General features: G+C 34.5%; 1 protein-coding gene across 14 annotated transcripts in view; it reads right to left on the reverse strand.

The window, feature by feature from the left end:
- Positions 1 to 15,949, reverse strand: part of LOC117338346 (probable tubulin polyglutamylase TTLL9) — a 31,909-nt gene that overhangs the window by 5,162 nt on the left and 10,798 nt on the right. For 8 of the 14 annotated variants that reach the window (XM_033899671.1, XM_033899669.1, XM_033899659.1 and 5 more), the window contains 7 exons: positions 11,850 to 11,882; positions 5,714 to 5,825; positions 5,482 to 5,567; positions 5,168 to 5,201; positions 4,574 to 4,708; positions 4,289 to 4,420; positions 3,701 to 3,788 (listed from right to left, as the gene is read on the reverse strand). In XM_033899671.1, the coding sequence (XP_033755562.1) occupies positions 3,701 to 3,788; positions 4,289 to 4,420; positions 4,574 to 4,708; positions 5,168 to 5,201; positions 5,482 to 5,567; positions 5,714 to 5,825; positions 11,850 to 11,882 (620 nt within the window). The remainder of the gene's footprint in view (positions 1 to 3,700; positions 3,789 to 4,288; positions 4,421 to 4,573; positions 4,709 to 5,167; positions 5,202 to 5,481; positions 5,568 to 5,713; positions 5,826 to 11,849; positions 11,883 to 15,949) is intronic. The other 6 variants (XM_033899670.1, XM_033899668.1, XM_033899666.1 and 3 more) reach the window with 1 other exon arrangement.

The following is a 15,949-nucleotide window of genomic DNA, read 5'->3' on the forward strand; positions in this document are numbered from 1 at the left end:
TGCTACAGGCCCAATATCAAGTCGCTGGGCCTCTTGGTTATTGAGAAGAAGTCGTTTGAAGATTATAGCCTATTTGACAAATGTGACCTTGAATGAAGGTCAAGGTCATTTATTTGAACAAACTTAGTAGCCCTTTGCCCCAGCATGCTACAGGCCCAATATCAAGTCCCTGGGCCTCTTGGTTATTGAGAAGAAGTCGTTTGAAGATTATAGCCTATTTGACCCATGTGACCTTGAATGAAGGTCAAGGTCATTTATTTGAACAAACTTTGTAGCCCTTCACCCCAGCATGCTACAGGCCCAGTATCAAGTCACTGGGCCTCTTGGTTATTGAGAAGAAGTCTTTTGAAGATTATAGCCTATTTGACCAATGTGACCTTGAATGAAGGTCAAGGTCATTTATTTGAACAAACTTGGTAGCCCTTCATCCCAGCATGCTACAGGCCCAATATGAAGTTCCTGGGCCTCCTGGTTATTGAGAAGAAGTTGTTTAAATGAAAAAGTTGACGCCGGAAGGCCGGACGGCCGGACAGACGGACGGACGGACGACGGACGCCGCACCATGGCATAAGCTCACTTGCCCTTCGGGCAGGTGAGCTAAAAACAAGTCATACCATAGGTAAATTACAAATGTTGGATATTTAAGTTCCCTTAAGCTCCTACATACATGCCATACCTCCCGGCGTGAGACAAAATCTCCCTTATTTTCAAGTCATTTATTTCCTCCCGGCAGGAGAGCCCTAGGAGTCCTATAACTAGCCTGTAAGATATAGAGGGCTATACCCATCTTAAAGCTAAGTTGAAATCTATCAGACTTTAAAATTCATATCAGAAATGGACAAGCTTTATAGGTTTAAAACAGTCTACATATATATATGTAGACAGTAATTTTACAAACAGATTTTATTTATTCTATGATAAAATTGAATTAAGTCATGAATTTTATCCTTTTTGTAAGAATTTTATGGCTTATTTTCAACTTGTTTTAGCTATAAGCCAAGTGCAGTTTTCAGAATGCTTTGGAAACAGAAAGTTGTCCGCATCTATAATTATTCTCAAATAAGCCCCTTCTTCATTTTTGCAGTATTATCAATTTTGACATGGTAAACAAAAAGAGGTTCACAAACATGAGATGTTTCCCTCAGTCCATACCCTGATATATTTGACAGTGTGTACTTACAGAGACAACAAGGACATAGATCCTGATGTCAAACTTGCGACCCCCTATAAGGTACGGGTTTTCTATGTAGCGCTGGACCACATACGTCTCCGGAACTTCTCTTGTCGTATCAGTAAGGGGCTGATACTCTCCCTAGTCGCATACAAAATGAAAAATGTCTCTTAATTCTCACACATTGTAAATTATTTACAGGAAACAAAAAACAAAAAGTATTGTGTAAATATATACATGTATTTATAAATAAGGGCCCAAATAAATATGTAAAACAAGCACACAAATTCACATATACGTATTAAAGATCACTGACCTTTTTCCAGTCTGTGATATCCTTGAGTCGCCTGAAGAGGAATATACCTTTGCCTTGAGACTTAGCTGCTGGCTTCATGATCCAAGTAATACCTGGATTCCGTTTAAACTCCTCCACAAAAATGTGGTACTCCGACTGAAATCAATGTTTATTTTAAATATTCACTATCCACAATCAAGACCATCAAGTGTATAGTCTTTAATTCAGATACTGAAGTTATCAACAGCAAACAAAAACCGAGGTAAACAAAACACATGTTAGTTTTACTGTATGTATAATTAATTGTGAATAATCAATTTTATTAATTGTTATCAATAAATATTTTCAGTTGTGATATATATAGATTTCATTAACAGTAATTCATAGATTTTAGTAATTGTGATATATAGATTTCAAGCTCAGAGGAATATGTTTTTCCATTTAGAAAGTGACTTTATAATCTGTAAAGCAATACACAAGGTGTGATATTAGCTCCATAATATGCCTGTCATTATCATAGTATTTACATTTTGACATACACTTATTCTGTCATTCTTAACAGTAATCAGAGGATTGGTAAGGTTTCACTTGGACAGTTGTCAGTATGTCTTACTTACTGGTAGTTCATAAGTGGTAGGGTGAAAATCAAAACTGCAAAACAGATGTAATTATAACATAACACTGAATCACAAACAAGTCTGACATCTGGTGGAGTTTTACCAAGAATAGAATATTCAAGGAAGTAAGGAACATGAATATTATAGGAGAATAAAACTAGAACTGTCGCCAGGATGGCTGACTAATACCCCCGCAATCTGCACGAGTCAATGGTGAATCGGAACTGTTAATTAGAGGCTAACTAAGATAACCCAGTAATATAGTGACCAGTTGCCATAGCAACCATAATTTTGAAAAAAAAAAGAAAATGGCATGCACATCTACACATGGTCCTCTATATTTGTGTGAAGTTTCATTGAAATTGGTCATTTAGTTTAGGAGGAGTTGTCCGGACAAACTTAAAGTTATGGTTCTTATCAGAAAACCTGTTTATAGTGACCAGTTGCCATAGCAACCATAATTTTGAAAAAAAAGAAAGTGGCATGCACATCTACACATGGTCCTCTATATTTGTGTGAAGTTTCATTGAAATTGGTCATTTAGTTTAGGAGGAGTTGTCCGGACAAACTTAAAGTTATGGTTCTTATCAGAAAACCTGTTTATAGTGACCAGTTGCCAAAGCAACCATAATTTTGAAAAAAAAGAAAGTGGCATGCACATCTACACATGGTCCTATATATTTGTGTGAAGTTTCATTGAAATTGGCCATTTAGTTTAGGAGGAGTTGTCCGGACAAACTTAAAGTTATGGTTCTTATTGGAAAACCTGTTTATAGTGCCCAGTTGCCATAGCAACCATAATTTTGAAAAAAAAGAAAGTGGCATGCACATCTACACATGGTCCTATATATTTGTGTGAAGTTTCATTGAAATTGGCCATTTAGTTTAGGAGGAGTTGTCCGGACAAACTTAAAGTTATGGTTCTTATTGGAAAACCTGTTTATAGTGCCCAGTTGCCATAGCAACCATAATTTTGAAAAAAAAGAAAGTGGCATGCACATCTACACATGGTCCTCTAAATTTGTGTGAAGTTTCATTGAAATTGGTCATTTAGTTTAGGAGGAGTTGTCCGGACAAACTTAAAAGTTATGGTTCTTATCAGAAAACCTGTTTATAGTGACCAGTTGCCATAGCAACCATAATTTTGAAAAAAAAAAAAGTGGCATGCACATCTACACATGGTCCTCTATATTTGTGTGAAGTTTCATTGAAATTGGCCATTGTAGTTTAGGATATGTATAATTATACAGCACAGGAAAATCAACAAGTGACAAGATTATTGTATTTTGCAGTAGACCTTGGAAACACTTTGATTTCAGTAGACCTTAATTCTGAAATCACTTCAATTTCATGAAACCTTGGAAACACTTAGACTACAGTAGACCTTGGAAACACTTAGATTTCAGTTGAACTTCAAAACACGTAGATTTCAGTAGATCTTTGAAACACTTAGATTTCAGAAGACCTTAATTCTGAAAATACTTCAATTTCAGAAACCTTGGCAACACTTAGATTTCAGTAGAACTTCAAAACACGTAGATTTCAGTAGATCTTAATTCTGAAAATACTTCAATTTCAGAAACCTTAGATTTCATTAGACCTTGGTGGTAAGGATACATGCATCCTCTATAGAGTCGAGGGAGAACCTGGTGTTGGAGAATCTAGCGAAGCCATCTCTGTATAGCCATACCTTCAGGGGGTTGTACTGGAATAAAAACAAGTCATATCATAGGTGAATTACAAATGTTGGATATTTAAGTTCCCTTAAGCTCCTATAACTAGCCTGTAAGATATAGAGGGCTATACCCATCTTAAAGCTAAGTTGAAAACTATCAGACTGTTTAAAATTCATATCAGAAATGGACAAGCTTTATAGGTTTAAAACAGTCTACATATATATATGTAGACAGTAATTTTACAAACAGATTTTATTTATTCTATGATTAATTGAATTAAGTCATGAATTTTATCCTTTTTGTAAGAATTTTATGGCTTATTTTCAACTTGTTTTAGCTATAAGCCAAGTGCAGTTTTCAGAATGTTTTGGAAAAAGGAAAGTTGTCCGCATCTATAATTATTCTCAAATAAGCCCCTTCTTCATTTTTGCAGTATTATCAATTTTGACATGGTAAACAAAAAGAGGTTCACAAACATGAGATGTTTCCCTCAGTCCATACCCTGATATATTTAACAGTGTGTACTTACAGAGACAACAAGGACATAGATCCTGATGTCAAACTTGCGACCCCCTATAAGGTACGGGTTTTCTATGTAGCGCTGGACCACATACGTCTCCGGAACTTCTCTTGTCGTATCAGTAAGGGGCTGATACTCTCCCTAGTCGCATACAAAATGAAAAATGTCTCTTAATTCTCACACATTGTAAATTATTTACCGGAAAAACAAAACAAAAAGTATTGTGTAAATATATATTTATAAATAAATATGTAAAACAAGTACACAAATTCACATATATTAAAGATCACTGACCTTTTTCCAGTCTGTGATATCCTTGAGCCGCCTGAAGAGGAATATACCTTTGCCCTGAGACTTAGCTGCTGGCTTCATGATCCAAGTAATACCTGGATTCCGTTTAAACTCCTCCACAAAAATGTGGTACTCCGACTGAAATCAATGTTTATTTTAAATATTCACTATCCACAATCAAGACCATCAAGTGTATAGTCTTTAATTCAGATACTCTGTTGGCTGCTGAAGTTATCAACAGCAAGCAAAAACGAGGTAAACAAAACACCTGTTCGTTTTACTGTTTGTATAAATAATTGTGATTAATAAATTTTATTAATTGTTATCAATAAATATTTTCAATTGTGATATATATAGATTTCATTAACTGTAATTTATAGATTTTAGTAATTGTGATATATAGATTTCAAGCTCAGAGGAATATGTTTTTCCATTTAGAAAGTGAAAAACAATACACGAGGTGTGATATTAGCTCCATAATATTCCTGTCATTATTATAGTATTTAGATTTTGACATACACTTATTCTGTCATTCTTAACAGTAATCAGAGGATTGGTAAGGTTTCACTCGGACAGTTGTCAGTATGTCTTACTTACTGGTAGTTCATAGGTGGTAGGGTGAAAATCAAAACTGTAAAACAGATGTAATTATTACATAACACTGAATCACAAACAAGTCTGACATCTGGTGGAGTTTGATCAAGAATAGAATATTCAAGGAAGTAAGGAACATGAATATTATAGGAGAATAAAATAAAGGGAAAAGAACAAAAGAAACACATAATAATGTAACGATATTTGTTGGTTGGAATACGCATGATCACAGACATCTGTGGAATGATTTGACCAAGGTAAACATTTACTGTGATGTACCGTCACCAGGTCCAACTCACACCAGTTTTAATTCTTACCTTAGTCCTTCTGACTTTCCCTGTTCTCTTTCTGTCTGCTTCTTCAGCCGCTTAAGATTTTTAACCATAAGATTTTTTCTTGTCAACTATAAAATTGAAAACAAATCAAAAACTGAAAATCAAACTTCTTAAAGTATTTATTTGAGTATTGTGAATATTTGTGAAGAGCCCACAAAATGAATTTCAGGTTTTTTGTAAATCAAATGTCTAGCACAGGTGACATACTACCTACCTCATAGTGGTTACGGAAGTGTAGGATCTTCTGATGTTCATGGAGGAACATGGTGTCATAATTCTGATGCAGCCATTCTCGATCGCACCAATAAAAATCCCAATCACCATCACTGTCAACATTAGACATATTATTATTACACAAAGGGGAGATAATCACCGTCAACATAATACATTATAGCATTACACAAAGGGGAGATAATCACCGTCAACATAATACATGAAAGCATTACACAAAGGGGAGATAATCACCGTCAACATAATACATTATAGCATTACACAAAGGGGAGATAATCACCGTCAACATAATACATTATAGCATTATACAAAGGGGAGATAATCACCGTCAACATAATACATTATAGCATTACACAAAGGGGAGATAATCACCGTCAACATTAGACATAATATTATTACACAAAGGGGAGATAATCACCGTCAACATAATACATTATAGTATTACATAAAGGGGAGATAACATCATGCAGACATTATAGTATTACACAAAGGGGAGATAATCGACATTAGATATTTTAGTATAACATAAAGGGGAGATATATTTTAGTATTACACCAAGGGAAGATAATCAACAACAGACATTATAGTATTACACCAAGGGGAGATAATCAACAACAGACATTATAGTATTACACAAAGGGGAGATAATCGACATTAGATATTTTAGTATAACATAAAGGGGAGTTATATTTTAGTATTACACCAAGGGGAGATAATCAACATTAGATATTTTAGTATTACATAAGAAGGATATATTTTAGTATTACACCAAGGGGAGATAATCAACAACAGACATTATAGTATTACACCAAGGGGAGATAATCAACAACAGACATTATAGTATTACACCAAGGGGAGATAATCAACAACAGACATTATAGTATTACACCAAGGGGAGATAATCAACAACAGACATTATAGTATTACACCAAGAGGAGATAATCACTGTTAACAGCATATTCAATAGTTAATTTAGAGGATTACTCCTTTGAATCAGAGTCCTCATCAGCCACTAATACTCCACCAGTGTAAATCACTGTTTTAATTATCCCTAATGGGTCCTGTCCCTCTGACCTCACGAAGGCTTGCTCATCCATTTCATGTTGAAACCTTCAAATAAATCTGGGGCCATGACACTGCTTTTATGATCAACCTAATCCCTCCCCCTAAGGATTATATACAACCATTTAGGTCATTATAAACCTGTGGTATTTCAAAGTAAAACTTGATGGACTATGGATGTTGCACCAACCACTTTAAACTTACTAAAATAATAATTCAAATTAAAATCTTCTCTGTGCAACTTAATTCATATTTACTAGTACATTATCATATGTTTGAACAACCAAATCAATATATACAATATCATGTCATAACCTTGCTCAGATTTCTTCATCTGAAAATGTAAATTACAAAATTTTCTTTTAAAAACAAGATGATTAATATTTGTGGCACTTAAATATGCTTCTGTTCTAATTTCCTCAATGTAATTACAAGTGATTTTGTAGATTACATCTACAATTACGTAATTACACATGTAAGGCCAGTTAATCCATTAAGTCTAGCTTAGAGGCAGCCATAACAGCAGGCCACACCTAATGATCTGTCAATCTCCTAATTAAAACACACACAAACATCACTGAAAACGAATATATAATTATACACAAAAGAAATTATACTAAAATTCGAAATGATATTTTCAAAACCCACACAATTTAACTATGATGATGATGATTTGAACACTACACTTTGTTGCAGAGTTATCCCCCCTGAAAAGCTTGTCTTGATATGATCACCATCACATTACTACATCACTATTAGTTTTAATCAAGTTTCCAATGGAATGGGAGTAGAATGGAATCACACCAGACAATCCTCACTCTGGGATTCAGGAGTTAACATGACAGGTTATTAAAGGTAAGTGCCATTAAAATGATCAGATTGAATCATTTAGGAAAGACCACAGATTTGTGTTAATTACATAATTAAAATTTGCAGGTCCATGTTTATTTAAGCTTTCTAAACAGGTCTAGCATGGGAGAATGTTTTATTTCTGTTGTCTGTAGTCTAACATGGGAGAATGTTTTATTTCTGTTGTCTGTTGTCTAACATGGGAGAATGTTTTATTTCTGTTGTCTGTAGTCTAACATGGGAGAATGTTTTATTTCTGTTGTCTGTAGTCTAACATGGGAGAATGTTTGACTTCTGTAGTCTAACATGGGAGAATGTTTTATTTCTGTAGTCTAACATGGGAGAATGTTTGACTTCTGTTGTCTGTAGTCTAACATGGGAGAATGTTTGACTTCTGTTGTCTGTAGTCTAACATGGGAGAATGTTTGACTTCTGTTGTCTGTAGTCTAACATGGGAGAATGTTTTATTTCTGTTGTCTGTAGTCTAACATGGGAGAATGTTTGACTTCTGTTGTCTGTAGTCTAACATGGGAGAATGTTTTGTTTCTGTTGTCTGTAGTCTAACATTGGAGAATGTTTTATTTCTGTTGTCTGTAGTCTAACATGGGAGAATGTTTGATTTCTGTTGTCTGTAGTCTAACATGGGAGAATGTTTGATTTCTGTTGTCTGTAGTCTAACATGGGAGAATGTTTGACTTCTGTTGTCTGTAGTCTAACATGGGAGAATGATTTATTTCTGTTGTCTGTAGTCTAACATGGGAGAATGTTTGATTTCTGTTGTCTGTAGTCTAACATGGGAGAATGTTTGACTTCTGTTGTCTGTAGTCTAACATGGGAGAATGATTTATTTCTGTTGTCTGTAGTCTAACATGGGAGAATGTTTGATTTCTGTTGTCTGTAGTCTAACATGGAGAATGTTTGACTTCTGTTGTCTGTAGTCTAACATTGGAGAATGTTTTATTTCTGTTGTCTGTAGTCTAACATGGGATAATGTTTTATTTCTGTTGTCTGTAGTCTAACATGGGAGAATGTTTGATTTCTGTTGTCTGTAGTCTAACATGGGAGAATGTTTGACTTCTGTTGTCTGTAGTCTAACATGGGAGAATGTTTTATTTCTGTTGTCTGTAGTCTAACATGGGAGAATGTTTTTATTTTTTTAAGAAGCTTTTTATACGGTAGGTGCCTGAAATCAATCTGACATACTGCAATACAGAATTTTACAGCATATGATTGGTCAAAAAATGTTTTCATTGTATCGTATTTCACCAGGTATAAGCCCATGCTTCCAGGGGATATAAAGCCCATCCCCTCTTAATTTTCATATTTTTTAAAATTCAGTGATCTCAAAGTTATCATTCATACCAGTAAAATACTACATTTTGTACTATTATTTTTCTTTTTCAGTATGGTACGCATGCAAACAAATGTATTTTTTTATTCCTGACTTCAGGTCCAGATTGGAACAATGAAACTTCCCTTAGATAAACACCTACAATTTATCCCCATGTCTGATAAAGAAGACATAGAGTTTCAATGAATGAACTCTTTTATCCCTATTCCTTAATTTCCAACTGCAACTTCCATTATTTTTTAGCATCTGAAAAAAAAAACTCTGAAGTGAACGGATTGGGTATGATCCCTTTGGGTATTTTTATCATTGATCATTAACCGCCATCACTGTTTAGGAAAGGAGTAGCCAAGTTTGATGTGCATTACACATCGTAAATTAAGTGTACGCCAACAATGCACCTTTTCTACAGGAAATAGTGTTGTAAAAAATCAAGTGATCCAAGGTGTCTGCATGATTACTTAATTACTACGATCACTGATCATACCTCTGATTATTATCTATATACATACAACAAAAATCATACACAAAGAGACAAATCATTAAATAAATTCATCATAGCTTTGGTTAATGAAAGCTGCAGATAATATTTGTCAAGCTCTTTCCAATAAGAAACATTAATATATATATATATTATAATACACCTTTATACAGGTAGGTGGCAGTTACACTTTTGTACAGCTAGGTGGTAAATTGTAGTTACATATTTATACATCTAGGTGGTAGTTACATATTTATACAGCTAGGTGATAGTTACATATTTATACAGCTAGGTGGTAGTTACACGTTTATACAGCTAGGTGATAGTTACATATTTATACATCTAGGTGGTAGTTACACGTTTATACAGCTAGGTGGTAGTTACATATTTATACATCTAGGTGATATAGTTACATATTTATACATCTAGGTGATATAGTTACATATTTATACAGCTAGGTGGTAGTTACATATTTATACATCTAGGTGGTAGTTACACGTTTATACAGCTAGGTGGTAGTTACACGTTTATACAGCTAGGTGATAGTTACATATTTATACATCTAGGTGGTAGTTACACGTTTATACAGCTAGGTGGTAGTTACACGTTTATACAGCTAGGTGGTAGTTACATATTTATACATCTAGGTGGTAGTTACACGTTTATACAGCTAGGTGATAGTTACATATTTATACAGCTAGGTGGTAGTTACACGTTTATACAGCTAGGTGATATAGTTACATATTTATACATCTAGGTGGTAGTTACATATTTATACATCTAGGTGGTAGTTACACCTTTATACAGCTAGGTGATATAGTTACACCTTTATACAGCTAGGTGATATAGTTACATATTTATACAGCTAGGTGATATAGTTACATATTTATACAGCTAGGTGGTAGTTACATATTTATACATCTAGGTGGTAGTTACACCTTTATACAGCTAGGTGGTAGTTACACCTTTATACAGCTAGGTGGTATAGTTACACTTTTATACAGCTAGGTGGTAGTTACACTTTTATACAGCTAGGTGGTTGTTACACCTTTATACAGCTAGGTGGTAGTTACATATTTATACAGCTAGGTGGTAGTTACACCTTTATACAGCTAGGTGGTAGTTACACGTTTATACAGCTAGGTGGTAGTTACATATTTATACAGCTAGGTGGTAGTTACACCTTTATACAGCTAGGTGGTAGTTACACGTTTATACAGCTAGGCGGTAGTTACACTTTTATACAGCTAGGTGGTAGTTACATCTTTATACAGCTAGGTGGTAGTTACACCTTTATACAGCTAGGTGGTAGCTACACTTTTATACAGCTAGGTGATATAGCTACACTTACATACCTAGGTGGAAGCTACACATTTATTCAGAAATGTTGGAGTGGTTTTTTAATTTTTTTTATTTGTAATAATTTTGAAATTTTACATGGTATAATCAAAAGAAGATGACTTTTCTACAGTAATATAATAAAACAACTCCTTTGGTATCCAGCATTACTACGACAAACTGCTACAAACAATTATCACTTGTGATAAAACTCAGCACACACAAGCTGCCATCTTTATAATCGAACAAGAGACCCATCGGCGTGTATTCCCTAACATGCCAGAAAAAAATAAGTTAGGTAGGTAGAGAAAAATATTATTTTTCAAATAGTTTTTCTAAGGTTACAGTATATAGACAAGCAATCTTGACTTTAATAGTCCTTCCCTGAGAATGGTTAAAAAAACTTCAGGGTAGGCACATAAATAATCGGGTTAGCTGAAACCACAGGTGTTTTCTTTTAAGGCTTAACCTGAGTTCTGGAATACATACTGGTAGTTGAAGTTTTGTTTCGTTTACAACTAAGAATTCAACACACATGACCTTTTAACACAAAGGAAACTCCTGAGATTTTGAGGATAACTAGCACCAGACAGCTCTGTCATGCAACAATTCAGAAACCATTTTGGGAGTTCATGATTTGAAGTTAAAGATTGAACAATGCACATAGCTGATAGCTTCAATACTTATACATACAGTCCATACAGGTATATATTCACGCTCAAGCACAACAGGAAGTGATGTAATGATTGACCTTTAGGTTCAAGCACAGGCAGTGACACAAAAAAGATGTCTATACAATGATTAGGAATATTACACAAGGTGAAGGTCAAACTTTTGCTGAAAGTGAAGGTGAAATATTTGTTACTGAGTGAATGTTATACATTTATTTAAAGTGAAAATCAGATGCTTTGTTATGAGGTGATCAAAGGTCAAACACTTGCTCAAGGTGAAGGTCAGATGCTTGTTACAAGGTGAAGGTCTTTTAATAGTCAAGGTGAAGGTCAGACGCATAACAATGTCTGATGCAACAGAAAACCTTACCTGTTTCTCTGAATGGGGGGAACAGGTTGATAACTGGAAAGAATTAGGGTGTCAAAATACATTACGTGATATTACTGAAACAGAATCCCTTTGGTTAGATCATAATGTGAATAAGACCACAAGGATGTGTAAAATCCAGTACAAAGGGCTGTGAAAAATGTATATAAAAACAGGAAAATTTTAAATGTAATCAGTATAAAATTCTGTCAGAAATGTCTGTGGCTCAGACGAAATTACAAAATGCTCAAAGCTTCCCACCTGGGGGAACATTTCTCTATATCATTATGTATGTCGGCTGTTACACTCTAGCAAGAACATACAATGTAGTCAATTACAGAAGTAATTACATCTAGTGTAACTAATTCATTGAGGCCCAATTAAACAAAATACAATTACAACTGATTACTATAAGGACTTATTCGAGGTGGAGTGTCTATGATTTCCCTCTATATACAAGCCCTGTTGTATTTATCAAGCCAATAGTCCCACACCTGATCATAGGACCAATACTCCCACACCTGATCACAGGACCAATGATATCTACTGCAGTTGTTGTTGATTTTTTTTTTTTTCAAAATGTTAACAAATTCCTGCAATTTCACTACCCTGCCATAACCCATCTTCTACTTTGAAAGTTTGTTGGCCCCCTGGACTAAAATTACAGAGTAAATATAATGGTTTAATTTTTTAAAGTTACCAAAGATTTCTACATACAGATATAGATATATATGTCGTTACATGTACAAGTTCTGGGGCGATTTAGGACATATATCATTCCCATTGATGTTTCAGACAACAGCTATCACAACAGGTACAATAAAATCAAATTGAACCATGCTGTTTTCTTGAAAATGTTATATTTCTTTCATGTATAAATGTTTGCTAAAGATTGCAAAGCAACTGTAAATTTGAAGAAGAAAAAAAAGAAGAAATTTGAGCTCTTCTCTGTCAGTAATGCTTGGACACTACCTTGTGGCTGGAATACCTGTTACTGATTCAAAAAACAAACAAAATACCCATTCATGGTGATGTCACATATATCATACATGTACGAGTATACAAAATAAAACTGTAATGTGTAACAAATTAAAATTAAATGGAATATAACAACACAAATCAATTTTTAAAAAAGTATGTTTTAGAGTTTCATTGGACGTTACTAAAACTTTCATTAAATTTTTTTTTAACGATATACAAGTATTTTCAATGATTAAGCTAACAGTTTATGAATAACAGAGCTACAACGACTGGGGCTAAAACTCCCAACATTCATGATACAGCATGATGATATCTACATCAGATATCCAATGTTCTAATATCAATACATGGTCAGTTAAACATGTGGTATGATGATTAAATAAAAAGTAATTATAAGCCAACATGCCTGTAGATGAAACCGAACGAGTCTGGACAACCATGCTGTATGTCCCACCATCTGTCTCCCACATTCTATGGTATAAAACCCTACAAACACTGGGCCCAGGAATGACTTTAACTCACATGTACAGATATAATTAATGATATGGTATCTGCCTCTGATGTTCAAATTTTGCAAAATTCTGTCTGTATAAACATACATGTACATGGTTGACAGTTGTAAGAGACGTACATATTCACTAAACATACGTACTGACATACTACCCGTTACATAAGTCATGATTGTGTCCAGACTACGTTATATTTATACGGCAGGCTTCACCAGGTATATGTGGGTGCAACATTGTGATATAAAAGCTTCATGCAAGAATGAATTCAGCAGCAAAAATGTGTTCAATTTTAACTTGTGTGTTCATATAGATCGAGAATATTTCCATAAATATATAACAGTAAGCTGAAGATTTAGAGAGAGAAAATAATTCTCATACGAAACAAGTATTACATTGTAAATGATTTGTGAGATGCCTTTTTTATAATAAAAAGGAACATTTACGCTGGTAACAATTACTTTATGCACTTAATTTTGTCTGTGTCAAAAAATTCATGTTTTGAAACAGGATACTTGTTTTTAGACCAAATCTACTGTAGTGAGTATATCGAGATCCGAGTCACCAATATATTTAGTCTACTGTAGTGAGTATATCAAGATCCGTGTCACCAATATGTTTACAGTTAGATCCCAGTGGAAGACTACTGTAGTGAGTATATTGAGATCCGTGTCACCAATATATTTATAGTTAGATCCCAGTGGAAGTCTACCGTAGTGAGTATATCGAGATCCGAGTCATCAATATATTTACAGTTTGATCCCAGTGGAAGTCTACCGTAGTCAGTATATCAAGATCCGAGTCACCAATATATTTATAGTTAGATCCCAGTGGAAGTCTACCGTAGTGAGTATATCAAGATCCGAGTCACCAATATATTTACAGTCTACTGTAGTGAGTATATCGAGATCCGAGTCACCAATATATTTATAGTTTGATCCCAGTGGAACTCTACTGAAGTGAGTATATTGAGATCCGAGTCACCAATATATTTATAGTTTGATCCCAGTGGAACTCTACTGTAGTGAGTATATCGAGATCCGAGTCACCAATATATTTATAGTTAGATCCCAGTGGAAGTCTACCGTAGTGAGTATATCGAGATCCGAGTCACCAATATATTTACAGTTAGATCCCAGTGGAACTCTACTGTAGTGAGTATATCGAGATCCGAGTCACCAATATATTTACAGTTAGATCCCAGTGGAAGTCTACCGTAGTGAGTATATCGAGATCCGAGTCACCAATATGTTTACAGTTAGATCCCTGTGGAAGTCTACCGTAGTGAGTATATCAATCGGAGTCACCAGTATATTTACAGTTAGATCCCAGTGGAAGTCTACCTGGTGAGTATATCGAGATCCGAGTCACCAATATATTTACAGTTAGATCCCAGTGGAAGTCTACCGTAGTGAGTATATCGAGATCCGAGTCACCAATATATTTACAGTTAGATCCCAGTGGAACTCTACTGTAGTGAGTATATTGAGATCCGAGTCACCAATATATTTACAGTTAGATCCCAGTGGAACTCTACCGTAGTGAGTATATTGAGATCCGAGTTACCAATATATTTATAGTTAGATCCCAGTGGAACTCTACTGTAGTGAGTATATTGAGATCCGAGTCACCAATATATTTACAGTTAGATCCCAGTGGAAGACTACCGTAGTGGGTATATCGAGATCCGAGTCACCAATATATTTATAGTTTGATCCCACTGAAATCTACTGTAGTAATACTCTATCTCCGTCCTGTAACAAATGGCTCCCTTATATTTTATTGAAATGTAACTTGTATGATGATCTCCGACCAAGTCTATTGTGAAAGGCCAGTAATATCCCAGGTGATTTTTACAATATGAGTAAAGACGAAAAGCTGGCTGTCATTCTAAGCAACCCTTACTTGTCCAGGTCCTGTATCAAAATTTGTTTTAATATTCTTAATCAACATTGCATTTTGCTCCATGAGTTGTAAAGTGTCTGTTAATGTCAGGTATGAGTGTATTGACAAAGCTCTAACGTTTAGGGGGTTCAAAGTGTCACACACGTTATTTATCCCGTTATTTGGGAAAATACAGTGTTTCTGTCTCGTACCCTTACCTGTGGCGGGTTTTATTGTACACATGATCACATTTACATTGTACATACAAAATACAGTTTTAAACTAATGCGTTTGTCCATTTTAACTCAGTAAGGTAGAAGATGGCCTTCAGTTTCTGGGTTTATCCTTGAGTCCATTAAAACCAAATACTCAGCTCTCTGTTACTTGTAGAGGTATATAGAAAAAATTCTTAAGAGTTAAGAATAAATAATCCATATCATTGACAGAAAAAATTGAATCATTATTTATGTGTAAATCATATAGAGATATAAATGTATATTAATTAAACAACTGATATAAGATATTGATATATAGATATATGATATACTAGTGAAGAAATAAAAGATTTAGTGTACAATAGATTCTGTATGTAAACATTAATATGTCCAACAAAAGGAAAGAAGAAAAAGAGATATATGAAATACCAAAGAGTCCAAAGGGATTATATATATAATATGTACAGAACATGGTTATTGAAGTACAGCAGAACCATTTGACATGGGCTATATATAG

The sequence above is a fragment of the Pecten maximus genome, chromosome 11 (genome assembly GCF_902652985.1).
Source record: "Pecten maximus chromosome 11, xPecMax1.1, whole genome shotgun sequence".
In the NCBI taxonomy this organism is placed as follows: domain Eukaryota; kingdom Metazoa; phylum Mollusca; class Bivalvia; order Pectinida; family Pectinidae; genus Pecten; species Pecten maximus.